The sequence below is a fragment of the Alosa pseudoharengus genome, unplaced genomic scaffold (assembly GCF_046254945.1).
Source record: "Alosa pseudoharengus isolate Yale_2024_CS ecotype anadromous, Long Island Sound unplaced genomic scaffold, YU_APseudo_1.1 YU_APseudo_1.1_scf_9, whole genome shotgun sequence".
In the NCBI taxonomy this organism is placed as follows: Eukaryota; Metazoa; Chordata; class Actinopteri; order Clupeiformes; family Clupeidae; genus Alosa; species Alosa pseudoharengus.
Genome location: NW_027468881.1, coordinates 23,867,846 through 23,882,114, shown reverse-complemented (window position 1 = coordinate 23,882,114; position 14,269 = coordinate 23,867,846). Strand labels below are relative to the sequence as shown.

The 14,269-nt window shown below is 43.3% G+C and overlaps 1 protein-coding gene across 1 annotated transcript in view; it reads left to right on the top strand.

The window, feature by feature from the left end:
* Positions 1 to 11,907, top strand: part of cacna1fa (calcium channel, voltage-dependent, L type, alpha 1F subunit a) — a 32,817-nt gene extending 20,910 nt beyond the window's left edge. The window contains 17 exon segments of the mRNA XM_076277234.1: positions 99 to 123; positions 303 to 430; positions 966 to 1,031; positions 1,147 to 1,238; positions 1,425 to 1,584; positions 2,467 to 2,594; positions 2,973 to 3,069; positions 4,063 to 4,165; positions 4,863 to 4,964; positions 5,430 to 5,554; positions 6,029 to 6,136; positions 6,800 to 7,026; positions 7,307 to 7,615; positions 9,037 to 9,308; positions 9,799 to 9,902; positions 10,578 to 10,910; positions 11,701 to 11,907. Of these exon segments, the coding sequence (XP_076133349.1) occupies positions 99 to 123; positions 303 to 430; positions 966 to 1,031; positions 1,147 to 1,238; positions 1,425 to 1,584; positions 2,467 to 2,594; positions 2,973 to 3,069; positions 4,063 to 4,165; positions 4,863 to 4,964; positions 5,430 to 5,554; positions 6,029 to 6,136; positions 6,800 to 7,026; positions 7,307 to 7,615; positions 9,037 to 9,308; positions 9,799 to 9,902; positions 10,578 to 10,910; positions 11,701 to 11,907 (2,586 nt within the window).
* Positions 11,908 to 14,269: the final 2,362 nt, after the last annotated feature.

Genomic DNA, 14,269 nt, shown 5'->3' with positions numbered 1-14,269 from the left:
TGAGCAGATTGGTATCAGCATTGCAGATGACATATATTTGTTTAAACTGTTCTTCTTTTCACTCATTCCTTCTGGAATGTTCTCGGTACTAAATGCAGGGAGGAGGGGGCCATGGAGAGGTGAGTTGCTGAGAGTTTTTGCAAACTCTTAATATCTTAAATTCTTTAGACCAGATTTTACCCGTGCATGTTCATCTTTAGAACTTGGATTCGTATATTTCCTTTCATGTTCTCCTCTTGTTGTTCTAAATATCGCTGTCTTTGTCTCTCTCTTTCTCCCTCACACATACACGCAGCAAAAAGGGGAGGGTGAGAGCTCCAAAGTGTCCATCACGTTCTTCCGTCTCTTCCGAGTAATGCGACTAGTAAAGTTGCTGAGCAAGGGCGAGGGCATTCGCACGCTGCTATGGACCTTTGTCAAGTCTTTGCAGGTCAGTGTGCCAGTTTGCACCCCTTGTCCTGTCACGCCATGTCATTTCACAGTGTGTCCTGTCACACCATGTCATGTCATGTCATGTCATGTCATGTCACGCCATGTCCTGTCACGGTGTGTCCTCCGCAGTAGTCCATTTGTCACTTTTGATTTCCGATGAGATGGTCAGCCAGATTGAGAAAGAAGGGAGACACACTAGACTCACTCTTATGATCCTTAGAGGAGATGAATAAAAACGTGAATTGCTTGATAAAATGCTGTGAATTGTTTCATGGATTATGTAATGGCCTCTGACCTTTTGAGTATAATTTATTTCACCCTCAACTAGCAAATTTCGCAAAAATTAGTGGAAGCAGCTGCTATAAAGGATTTATTTTATCCTTCAAGAATTGTATCTAATTGATAATCATGAAGAATGTCAACAAAGTAGTGAATCTGGAATTTCCAGGCTAGCTGATTATTACAAAATGATTTTATTACATAATGAAGGGAAATGTATTACATGATGTGATTATTTGTGCTTTCTCCCTCAGGCTTTGCCCTACGTTGGTCTGCTGATTGCCATGATTTTCTTTATCTATGCCGTAATAGGCATGCAGGTAAACATTTATTTGGTCTCTCACTTTTTTACTCTGGTTTTGTTATGTTTTTTTACCCTCCATCTTCTCCATAGTCTGTTTGAGCTGAAGTTGCAAATGCTGTTTTGTTCTGCAGACATTTGGGAAGGTTGCTATAGACGACACTACTGCCATCAACCGCAACAACAACTTCCAGCAGTTCTTTATGGCTGTACTGTGCCTCTTCAGGTAAGCAAGATGCTGGGAGATATCATCATCAGCATCATCGTCAGCAGCAGCACCACCTTTTCCATCACGATCACTATCATCATCATCATCATCATCATCTCTCACTCTCCTCTCCACTGAACCCCCCCTCTCTCTTTCTCTCTCTCTTTCTCTCCCTCCTTTCTTCCCTCTCTTTCTGCATCATAGGTGTGCTACTGGTGAGCAGTGGCAGGACATCATGCTGGCTGCGTTGCCTGGGCAACGCTGTGACCCCGAGTCAGATTTCGGTCCGGGGGAGGAGTTCACATGCGGCAGCAACCTGGCCTACCTGTACTTCATCAGCTTCTTCATGCTGTGCTCCTTCCTGGTGAGGGGGCGGGGGTGTCTAGGGTGTCTACAGGTTCACCTGAATACCTTTTGGTGAAAATGTTACCTTTTGGTAACATCATGTTTATTTCAGATGTGGGCTAGGCAAAAAAGCCTGAATGTGATTGATGTCTGTATAGGGGCACGCATGCTCCCTGATCTTGGCTTCAAGCTCATCCTGCTTGTCGCGCGCATCTGAAAAAAAATCTCCTGTGCACGACCTGCCTGCGCGAGGCTGAAATTTCTCATGCGACAGAGGAAATGACGCAATTTTGACATCACATTGTCGCGCTACCGGTCGGGAGTGGCGAGTATATAGGACGCTTTAGGGTGTGGAGTACTGTACTGCGCGACAGGCTCACCTGAATCCCAACACCTTTGGGCGTAGGGAGAACATTACGTCAGGGCGGAGTACTGCACTGTTCTGTGTTGCGTTCAGACACAGGCCGGGAGGGGGGTGCTCCAGATATTCACAGGCATTAATCAGTCCTGTCACAGCACACAAAGAGGACAAAAAAAACATTGGCAGTGTTTTGGCATAGCTACATTATAGATATGCCCTGACTGCTTACTTCAGCATCACAGTGTAAAGGCTCTGCTTTGGACAAAAGTGTCTGCCAAACATTTAAAATACAACTACAAAAAAATATTTTTAGGAAATGTGTAACTGTGAGAAAAGATATTAGCTGTAGGAGCATTGGGTGCTTCCATTAAGTGTGTCCTCTCCATGTATGTCATTCTAATACTCTTTCTTACACATGTAGTGTAAGACCCATCAATGTAATGAAAGTGGTTAAAATACAAGTTAAGACCTGACATTTCACTCACACAGATCAAGCAGCAGCAGGACCTAAAATCTGGTGTTATTATGTCATTTAATCAGATCATCAACTTGTTCATTGCTGTCATCATGGACAACTTTGAGTACCTAACAAGAGACTGGACAGTGCTAGGCACGCATCACCTGGACGAATTCAAGAGAGTATGGTCAGACTACGACCCAGAAGCCGCGTAAGATTCCTCCTCGGACACCTGGAAGCATTATTCTGTTATTACTGACTTGCTGGTTGTATATCTCACAACCTTGTGTCTGTCTAGGATAAGGTTTTGGGAGGTTTAATAATCAACATACTAACTGTGCTTAATGATACCTTGCTTCTCATCTCAAAACATTTAAAAAGTATAGATGATACAGTAGATAGTGTCATATGATATACTGATGCATGCCAAATGGTATAGTGGACACAGTGTAAATGATAGTGCCATGCTTTCCCAAACACACAGTGAATGGCAATGACAGTCTCTATTGGTCTCAGTGTAAACGATGGTGCCAGTCTGTGCCAGCGTCAGTGCAGATAATAATGCCAGTCTTGTGCCACGTTCCGGCAGGGGCAGGATAAAGCACCTGGACGTGGTCACGTTGCTCCGTAGGATCCAGCCTCCCCTGGGCTTTGGCAAACTCTGCCCACATCGAGTGGCATGCAAGGTATACACACACAGCACCTTTAACACAAAATCTTGTTGTGTAAAAAAAACCCATGCAATTTCAATGTACTTTACTTATAAATTGAATTGAACTAATGGATTGAGTTAGTTAAAAATACAGCATCAATGGGATTAAACTGCTTATAAAGTAAGCCCATATTATTGCATTAAGTGTGCATCAGATATGTGATATGCATCCTTTTTAATCACTGAGGAAATGAGTTGGATTATATGATGTGATCGACTGAAGGCATGCTCGCTGTAATGCCCTGGCAGTAATTCTCCGGTGACGGCTGGTGTTAGTTAGTCAGTGGGGTCCAGTCGTAGTTGACCCTGGAGAGCCGTGCTGTGGGACTTACACACTCACTCAGTCAAGAGGATTTAAGCCTCTGTGTGGACTAGAGAACCCCTTCTCATCCAATTAAGAGCCCCCATCTAGCCCCATCCGGCCCTCCTAACATCCCTCTCTCAACTCTCCTCCTGCCTCTCTAACTCTCTCTCCTACTCTTTCTCTCTTTCTCTCACTCTTTTTATTTTACTCTGCCTCTCTAACTCTCTCCTTCTCCTTCCTCTGTCTCTCCCCCTCCCCCTCCTTAACTCTTCTCTTCCTCCATTCTCATTCAGTGTAAATCCTTTAGAGGGAAACAATCCCTTTCCTCTAAGCCAGTGTTATATCGTGCAGGAGGGTCTGCAAGGGTCCAAGCGTGGATTATGTCATCAAATTGGAACGCAAGGCTCTGTGTGGATGTCCATATACCGTCCAATTTTCAGTAGCCAATACACTACAAGGGCACCAACTATGTCTGTGGTCAGACTCCAGGAGGACTAGAAACTAATAAGAACTTCTATGTGTCACTGGTCTCTGTAGCGGTCTGTTAGGTTGTGTCCGCAAGCAGGTGTAATGAAGGCAGCCCAACTCCAGCTGCCCTCATCTCTGTCCACCTCCACCCTCGGCTTTATCTCACTGCTGTATTTGCTTTGGTGTGTTTTGCAGAGGCTGGTTGCCATGAACGTGCCGCTCTACCCGGACGGCACAGTGTCCTTCAACGCCACCTTGTTTGCCCTCGTCAGACACTCCCTCAAGATTAAAACTGAGGGTAAGCCTTCCACACACACACACACACATACACACAACTCGCACACACACACACAACTCGCACACACGCATGCATGCACATATGCATGCACATACATATGCACACATGCACGCAAATACTCACACACAAACACACACACACACACACAGAGACATATATTCATATATGCAAAAACACACATGGGACATGTATTGTAATAAATAGAATGGAATAGAATATCTTTATTTGTTATTGTCACAGTGTACAATAAAATTTAAGTGCAAATTTAGTGCAAAGACTAATAAAAACATATATAAATATATGCTAAAAACAATAATAAATAGAATTCTAAAGGATAAAAAGAGAAGAAACACATAAGACAACAATAGATAAACTTACATACTATATCTGCTGACATGCTTACATTACATACAGTATGCCTAGAACACGGGGAAATGCTAACCCTCATACTAATGGGTAGCACACAGACTCAAGTGTGCATGGACTCATGCCCATAGCTCCCTCAACTCACAGTTCAAGCAGTGGATAGATAAGACAATAATGCACAAATACTATTGCGATACTGACATGCCCTAGCACATACTGCACTTCACGTTGTGTTATGCCTCATCAGGTTCTTATTCTGTAGTTATTGTTTAGTGTTGTTTATTGTTTATTGTTTAGTTTAACCTGTAGCTCTGTCTGTTTTCCCTATCAGGTCCTATTGACCAGGAGAACGAGGAGCTGAGAGCCATTATTAAGAAGATCTGGAAGCGCACCAAACCCAAGCTGTTAGAGGAGGTGATCCCTCCCCCCAGAGGTAAAGCGCCTTCACCGAGGCTAAGCCCTGCGAACATGCAAACTACATTACCCAGCATGCAACATACTGACTTTAAGTTACAGCACAGGGACATTTCCATATTCTGGTCTTATTAAAGCACATCACTCATAGTAAGTCAGGCGGCATATTCAGCCTCTTTTGGTTTTGCATCATTATTTTCGAATGTGGAAGGTCATATGAAACAAGGCAATTATATGCTCCAAGAAACATTAAACTCAGGGTCTTCTGCTTTACAGAACTGCTTCATCAGCAGCCCCAGTTAATGAGGGCATGAATAGACCAATTGCTGCGATTAATTAATATTTTAATGAATAATGACACATTGATCTTAATCACCTACACAGCTTCTGTAGCTATGCTGTTTTGTAAAGAAAAGCTAGATTTAAAAAGATAAGGGATGTTGCTGTTGCTCCCAATTAAACTGTGAGTGCTACGTTCCTGAAGGTGACGAAGTGACTGCTGGAAAGTTTTATGCGAGCTTCCTGATCCAGGACTACTTCAAGAAGTTCCGCAAGAGGAAAGAGAAGGAGAGGAAGAAGAAGGGCAAAGACAAGTCTGCCTCTCTTCAGGTAAAATACACTCGTTGATAAAGTCACACAAGTCCAGGTAATATGCACTCCTTGATAAAGTCGCACACAAGTTCAGGTAAAATGCACTCTTTGATAAAGTCGCACACAAGTTCAGGTAAAATGCACTCTTTGATAAAGTCGCACACAAGTTCAGGTAAAATGCACTCCTTGATAAAGTCGCACACAATTTCAGGTAAAATGCACTCTTTGATAAAGTCGCACACAAGTTCAGGTAAAATGCACTCCTTGATAAAGTCGCACATAAGTTTTGGTGCATGTGACGTGTGTACGTGTTTAGTTTTACTCTTTCATATCTATTCTACAAGAAATCCTATCATATCCACAGCTGCAGTTACTAAGCTTACTATAATTATATAATTATGTATAAAATATCACAATTATTTATATTATGATATGACTGCACAGTATAGAAAGTTCTGGCAACCCTGCTAACTATATGTGCTCTTGTGCCAGGCTGGCCTGAGGACGCTGCAGGACCTGGCCCCCGAGATGCGCCTGGCCATGGCGATGGAGGAGGAGGGGGAGGGCTTTGAGGGGGAGATGGACGAAGAGTTCTTCAGGGTGAGTGGCACTCCGCAGGGCAGATGGGGACACCTGCAGTCCTGCTTGAGCTTCATCACGCATAACAATAATAATAATAATAATAATGAAATATACTTACAGTATATAGCACTTTTCTAGCACAGAGCACTAAGTGCTTTACAGACAAACAAGCTAAACAAACCGTAGTAATAATAATTATAAATAAAAGGATAAACTTCCACAGACTAAGTTAAACTCTAAGAAAAAAACAAACGGAGAAAAGAAAAGGAAAAATATATGGTGCCAATAACAAAAACAAACAAAAAAAAAGCAATGCACCATATCGCTGACCTATATCATGGACACTGCTGAGCTATCAGTCACACAAAGAATGAGGAACTGTAAGAGAGCCGACAAAGAGAATTGTATACTGTATGTAATGGAGGCTAGTGCATATAGTGCATAAAGAGCTGTGCAGTGTACTCTCAGTACTATCTGATGCCATAAAACTCCAGTGTGTTTCAGCCTCTGTGCTAGTATGCACACCTCCCACACCCGATGCCAAAGCATTTTATGTACTGCACACCACGTGTTACGAATGTACATCTAACATAAAATGATGGGAGAACATGAAAATTTAATTCAATAAAATGCTCAATGCCTTGTATACCAATAGTGTTCTATTTTCTGAATCTTCTACAGAGTGACAGTGTGTTCAGTGACGCTCCCATGACCCCGACCCCAGCAAGTACTCCCCTGCCTGGCATGTTTGATGAGACGGCCGTCAGCATTGAGCCCATGCCCAAGATGCCCAGTGGTGGGTCCATGCTGATAGAGGAGGCCTACGGAGGGGAGTCCAGGCCCACCTCGGCACTCTCGACCAATGAGGTGGTGGTTGAGCAGCCGCAAAGATCCATACCGTTGATCAGGTGCGGTCAGAAGACTTTCTCACACACACATACATACAGTACACACACACACACACACACACACACACACACACACACACACACACACACACATACAGCACACACACACACACACACACACACACACACACACACACACACACACACACACACACACGCACACACACACACCGGTTGCTATGCTGTGCCATAACTAGTATGGTGATGATTTTTGACACAGTATTGTGATTAGTGAGGTATACTATGTCTCTCTTGATGTATTTGTTTGTTGTTTTTACAGGATGGAGGCAGTGACCGAATACCCGGCTCCATCGCCAGAGCCTTACTCCATCCCTCCCTCTCCCATCCCTCCCTCTCCCATCCCTGCCTCTCCCATCCCTCCCTCTCCCATCCCTCCCTCTCCCATGCCTGCCTCTCCCATCCCTCCCTCTCCCATCCCTCCCTCTCCCATGCCTGAAGCTGCTCCTCCACCACCGGTAGTGAGCGCTCCACTTACTCCTCAGCCTCTGGCACCAGGAGGGGGGGTGGCTTACCCCCAGCCACAACCGTACATCCAGGAGGATGTGCAGAGCACAGTGTCAATGGAGAGGTAAAGAGAGAGAGGGGGGGGGGAGGGGGAGGGGGGAGTGGGGTTGTGAGAGTTTGTGTGTTTTTGTTCTGATAAACAAAACGAGAAAGACTGACCCAGAGAGAGAGAGAGAGAGGAAAGAGGGGGAGTGGGGTTTTGAGAGTTTGTCTCTGTTCTGAGAAAGTGAATGAGAGAGACTGACACAGAGAGAAAGAGAGACCGAAAAAGTGAAAGTAGAATCAATACATTTTGAATGCAGTGTTCAGTGATGCTGTCAGTAAATGTAACAGGGAGGCTACACTGGCCGCGTAACTGAAGCGGTCCATTCGCGACGCGCAAAAATAAGACTTGTCTATTTTTTTTCCGAACGTAAACACCCGCTATCACATCTGGTGTAGCCAGTTCCATTGATTATAGTGGAAGCTCATTGTTGATGCTGCGTGAACGGAACACTTCAGTTATGCCCCCGGGTAACCTCTCTGGAAGTGTAGTTAAGCATTGATACGCGGGGTCAGTAGTTACAGTACAACTGAGCAGTGAGTGGTCCGCACTCAGTCCGAACACAGTTACAGGACAGGCACAAGATTGAAGGAGAGATTGCTTAGCTGTCGAAGGCACCTTTCAACCGTCATTGTCCAGTTTGTATTGTGTACAGAACCAGGAAGGAACAGAGGAAAACACATTTTAACCAACAGTGGAAATAGAACTCTTTAAATAAACACAAAAAATGTGCAGCTTTCTCTGTAAAGTTTTTGTTTATTGAGATACGTATGTGGGAACTGTATATACCCGTTAGGCATTGGTGACACTTCCATGAATAGAATACTTTCTTACACAAAATCTCTTTTTCCAGGTCCATTCATGTCAGCCCATTTTGGGTGACACATTTAGTCATGATGAACTAAACTAGTCCGGACTACTTTTTCAGGCAGTCTTAACAGGCTGAAAATACATTGATATTATCGGACATGTGGATACATTATTGGACAATATCGCTTATGCCGACATTTGGAAAATGGCCTAACCTGACCCTGTGACATGCAGTAGAAACAGAGGCCTATGTGCCCTGTCATGTCATGACATGCTTTATTCAGTACAGGAAATTAGTGTCTTTATAAAAAAGTACAAAAAACATCTCCATATAACAGAAGTGGAACTAAAAAAAGTTTTGTTGACATTTTTGTCTTGATAAGTGGCTTGCTTAGGTAAAACAATTCCTCAATGGTAAATGCTAAATCGTTTGCAAAGATACAGGAATATTTTGTCACTCTAAAGAGTGATCCTTTGTTGCATGGTCGGACCAGGCAAAAAACAAGCCTGTGGATTTTAAAAACAATATCTGGCATTTGTTTTCTGTTTAAATATAATCTCTTTGTCTGTGTCTGTGTGTCTGTGTCTGTGTGTGTGTGTGTGTGTGGGTCTGTGCGTGTGTGTGTCATTAGACCATGGACCCCAGCCCAGGCTGAGACTCCTCAACCTCCACCCCCCACCACCACCAATGGGAGCGTAGGAGCTACCTACCCACCTACCCCCCATCCCATGGCTGGAAACGGCTACAATGGCAATGGCTACGCTGGCAGCGACTACACTGGGAATGGCTACAATGGCAACGGTTACTATAGCAATGGCTCCAGCAGTGGCAACGGCTACAATGGGAATGGCTACAACGGCAATGGTTACGCGGCTAGGCGACGCCTTCCTCCCACCCCTGCAGGTGAGGGGACATCACTTCCTGTATGGCCTCTGTTTCCTCTCCTCTCACGTACCTCTTGTGTGTCCACCACCATCTGTGCTGAGTGTTTTATAGGCACCACATTCCCCCAACCTTGTCCTCTGCATTACCATATCTATCTCACTACATTTTCTTGTTTCCTCTTTTTACCTTTGTTTCTCCGTCTAATTGTTTCTCTCTGTCTCTATTCTTGTCCTGTCGTCCTTCCCACATTGTCTGAATTTGCCTGTCTTTTTTTATTCCTTCCTTTATTTCATTCTTTCATCAGTTCTTTTATTCTTTAATTCTTTCTCTCTCATTAGACACTATCATACCTCTTCCTAGGCCACCCTTTTATAAATGATACATATTTGAGAATAAGTAAATATGACTTTGTTATTAGCTCTGGTAAAATAAACAGTAAAGTACATAATTATATGAAAATAATTCTTCCCTACTCTCTGTCTTTCTATCCTCCACTCTCTCTCTGAAGGCCTCAAGCCCTCGTTTAATATCCAGTGTCTGAGGAGTCGGACAATCGATGACGATCTCCCCATCCCCGGCACCTACCAGCAGAGCTCACGTCTCCGCCCACAGGTGGGCTAACACACACAGTAATACAAACTGCCTTCTGGGGTCTTAAAGGAGAATTCTGGCAATTTTCACATCTCTGTTTCTCAAGGTCACAGTACTTTCAGTACGAAAAACCCCCCGAAAACAATCGGTTCTACCTACCTCAAGTTGCTGCAGCCAACAGCTAGAGCAAGGCAGCTACAGTGCTACACTCTGGGGGCATGTTCATGAGCCCCCGTGTTCATGCCCCCAGAGTGTAGCACTGTAGCTCGGTGTGAAAAATTGCCAGAATTCTCCTTTAAGTCAGGAGGACCTTGAATATTAGGAAACAAACATCCAAGATGTCTGTCTATGGTTAGATTTAGAAGTGCTTTAACATTAGATATTGAATTTGTTTGTAAAAGTTTAATTATTGCCTCAGAAATCCCCCTGAGGATAGGGTTAGGGTAACAAACCTGTTTTAATGTATTAGTACTTACCTGGAAGGTATAACAATGCCTCACCACCTATGTTATATGAGGGAGTTATAAAGTATAAACTTTAGTTTAAGCATAATAAGAAGGGATGATATCAGATAGCTCGCTTTATTGATCCTGAGGTAAATGTAGATGTCCTGGGGGTAAAAGGGACACGTTGTTGGTTCTGTGGTGTTTACCTCACCCCAGAGTGTAACAATTCCTCTGCTCATCACCCTCTCAGCCTCCTAACAGCGTATACGACGCGCGTCCCGAGAGTGCGTCATCTGGTGCCTCCTCGGCCTCTTGGGCCAACAACAACAACGCCCGGCCCGGCCGCCTGCTTTACGCGCCCCTCATCTTGGTGGATGAGGCCCGTGGCAGCCAGCCAGTGTGGAATGCCGACGGCAGCGTCAGCGCCAGTCTGCCTGCCTCTGCCCGTGCTGGCTGGCAGACGGCCGGCACGCCAGGACTGATGCCCCCAGGCCCCAGTCGAGCCTACAGCACCATGAGGGCATCCACTCAGCTCAGCTCTGGCTACGTGGAGAAGGGCAGTGCCGACAGCCTGGTGGAATCGGTAAATAAAAATATATTTTATGTAAATAAAAAAATAAGAAATAACATCTTGAATTAGTACATTATTTGTCCTATCCAGATGCTCTTATCCAGAGCGCCTTACAGTGAACTAATTACTGGGACAGTCCCCCAGGAGCAACTCAGGGTTAAGTACTTTGCTCAAGGGCACAAAGGTGGCAGGCCTTGGATCAAGCTCATAGCCTTCTGGTGTTCCATTTGGAAGACTTGATCCCTAACCACTTGGAACACCAAAAAATGTGCTGATGCAATAAGGCTCTAACAACAACATGGTCATGAGAACAACTTTCAGAACTAAAAAACAAAAAAGGTTGCACTCCAAAAATGTTTGTTTTCTTTTTAATATTTCTTTAGAAGCAACAGGGGTAAGAAACAAATGTTTTGGCCTTTAGGCCTTCATCAATGTCTGACTACCCTAATCACTTCCTTGTTTTAAAGCCGAATCCCTGAACTAACAATTTCCAGAATAAAATAATAACTTATGTGTAAGTTGATCTGCAGTGGATAACTAATATTGGGCGGTGGTAATGTAGTGGTTAAGGAGCTGGGCTAGCATGCAGTAGCCTGAAAATTGTGCCCTTGAGCAAGGCACTTAACCCCCAGTTGCTCCAGGAACAATGTAATTGTAATATAGGTATGTCATATGTAAGTCACTTTGGACAAAAGTGTCTGCTAAATGTAATGTAATGTAAGCTAAATAGATGTTAATAAGTGAGTATAATTCAGCATTAATAAGACCCACTCCTTTCTCTCTCTCTCTTTCCGCTGTTTAGATCCTTTTGAACGAGGGGCTCGGGCTGTACGCCAAAGATCCCAAGTTTGTGAACTTCGCCAAGCGTGAAATAGCAGAAGCGTGTCACATGACCATCGACGAGATGGAGAACGCAGCAACGGACCTGCTGACACGAGGGCGGCCCGGGCAGCCACTGCGCTTCGAGGACGAGTTGGCCGACGAGATGAACTGCGTCATCTCCTACTGAGGGGGGTCACAATGAGCACGAGAGAGAGTGCGTCTCTGAACTCTGTCCACTCAGGCTCTGCGAAGGAGAAAGACTTTGGAGTGCTTGTGATCAACAACAGGAGATCATGCTTCTCCTCCACATGTAGTGAACACTCCAGTGGAAGCAGTGTGTGTCTACCAACACTGACTACCAAGACTAGTTTCTCGTCCGTTTAAAGCAGAGACATTACAGGACAATAGCACTAACACTGGCTTTGGGATATTGTGGGGCAATGGTATCATGTGTGTGACAAATAGGGTTATTTATGGAGTTAATCATGGAGAAAGGGGAGAGAGCTTTTGATTTGAAAGATAAAGATAAAACAATACACAATACACATTTGTATCACATTCAGATAACTATGTCTTTCATATGATGCTGATTCAGTACTGTATGTCTGAAATTGAAACAAACAAAGAAAATATTGTGTTGTATACCATTCAGGCAATGTCTTTTTAGGTGAAGTCAGTTTGATCTATTTGACCAAAGCGCCATATTCTACTCTGTTTACTGATACTGATTTTTATGGTGTTGTATTGCTGTGTCATATTTACTATTTTTGTACAGCACCTATAAAGCTGACCCAGTCTCAGTTTCAATTACTCCAACCCTTTTATATTTACCGGTCCAGTGGTCGACCTTGTGCTTTAAGTTTACCCAGTATTGAACTTCGCCTGTAGCCATATAGACCACAAAAAATAAATCATGTTTAAACTTTCAGGTGAAGATGATCAATATTAACATGTAACAGTAAAAGGTATGTTGTATGAATATGATTAAAACAATAGAGCAGATTAGCCCTAGTTTTAAGGATGAATACGTTCCATGCAACTGATATGTCTGTCTGAAGTGAGATTTGTTGTGTTGGTGAAGGCAAAAGTAAGACCTACTGTTAGATTTGTTTTATTATTGTGGTTGTATTATGTACAGTATATGCAATAAATTATTCTTTTTCTCATGTTATTTATTTTATTCTTCAAACATGGAATTACTGCGATTAATATCAGTTTCTTTAAATCCAGTCATTATGCTGATAGAATTTATTTTGTTATTCTTCTTTTCTGATCTCAGTAGGGCTTATCAAAGGTGAAAAGGAAAGGACTGTACACCAGAGGCACTTCTGAAAGAAAATGAAGAAATGGACGTTTTGCTGTTTCTCTGAACTAGATAAAAGTCCTGTGCTTTTGCTTCATCTTTCATTACTGTTCCTGTCCATTCATCCTTCCCAGCTAGTCCCCCACAACAAATCTGAATGCAAAACACTGTGTGAAGACACCAGATTAAGGGTCCAAAAATCAATTCCTTCCTACAGGGAATAATACCTTTAGCTAAAACACACTTATTTTAAATGTTTCTGAAAAATTATCATGTTTAAGGTTGATTTGAGGAATAAAAAATGTAAAATTGTTTATGACATATTTCAACACATTTTAGAAACACACAACCTCACACTCCCACACACGACCCGTAGAGATGGATGGCGATATCTCAGAAGGTGGTGGAGGAGAGTACTGGTGAGAATCATCTTTAATTAGCACTTAGTTGTTACTGAGGACCCCCTGTAGACACATTTACCATGGCAACACGACAGGTTGACTAAGGCAGAGGCTCTTGTGTTTCTCGTGAGTGCTTCATGCTGAAGTTAACAGCAGGTTAAATGATCTAACACCACGGACATGATGAACAATAGTAATCACTACTCAAAGGGGCTTAAACAAGGTCAGATCCAGAGCTTGAATTTCCCCTTGAGGATCAATAAAGTATCTATCTATCTATCTAGCTAGCTATGCGTGGGCAGCAATGCTACCTCTCTGAGCACTTGTAACTGTGTGAGATTAAGTATGTAAACTCGATAAATTCTACAACAAAAGGATACAGTGAGATTCTCCGCAGCCCAATTTCTGTAATCTGCACAAAAAAACCCCACCAACAATCAAAGTGGTGCATTAGATCCAGCCAATCAGGACCTTAATCTAGAGCCAGTTACACAGTCAAACTCTGGAGAACACATGGGGCCCTAATTTGTTTGGTGGGCAAAGTGCAAACTAAGTCTGTCAGCAAGCAAAGTCAGACGGGAACACTGAGCTGAGACTTATCAATGTTTGCACTTCAATGTCTTGTCCCTGGTGTTAAACTGGCAAACACATTTTGTATGGTTGTTCAATTTGCTTTAGCTAGACTTAAAACTTTGCACTTTGCCCATCAGTCAAGTTAGGGGCCATGGAATGGAATGGAAGTGTTTTAAAACCTTTTTAATAAATAACCAATTCACCTTTCACCACGTGGTAATGCCACACATTTAAATACCATGCATGCATTTAACATACTTTGCACTTATAGA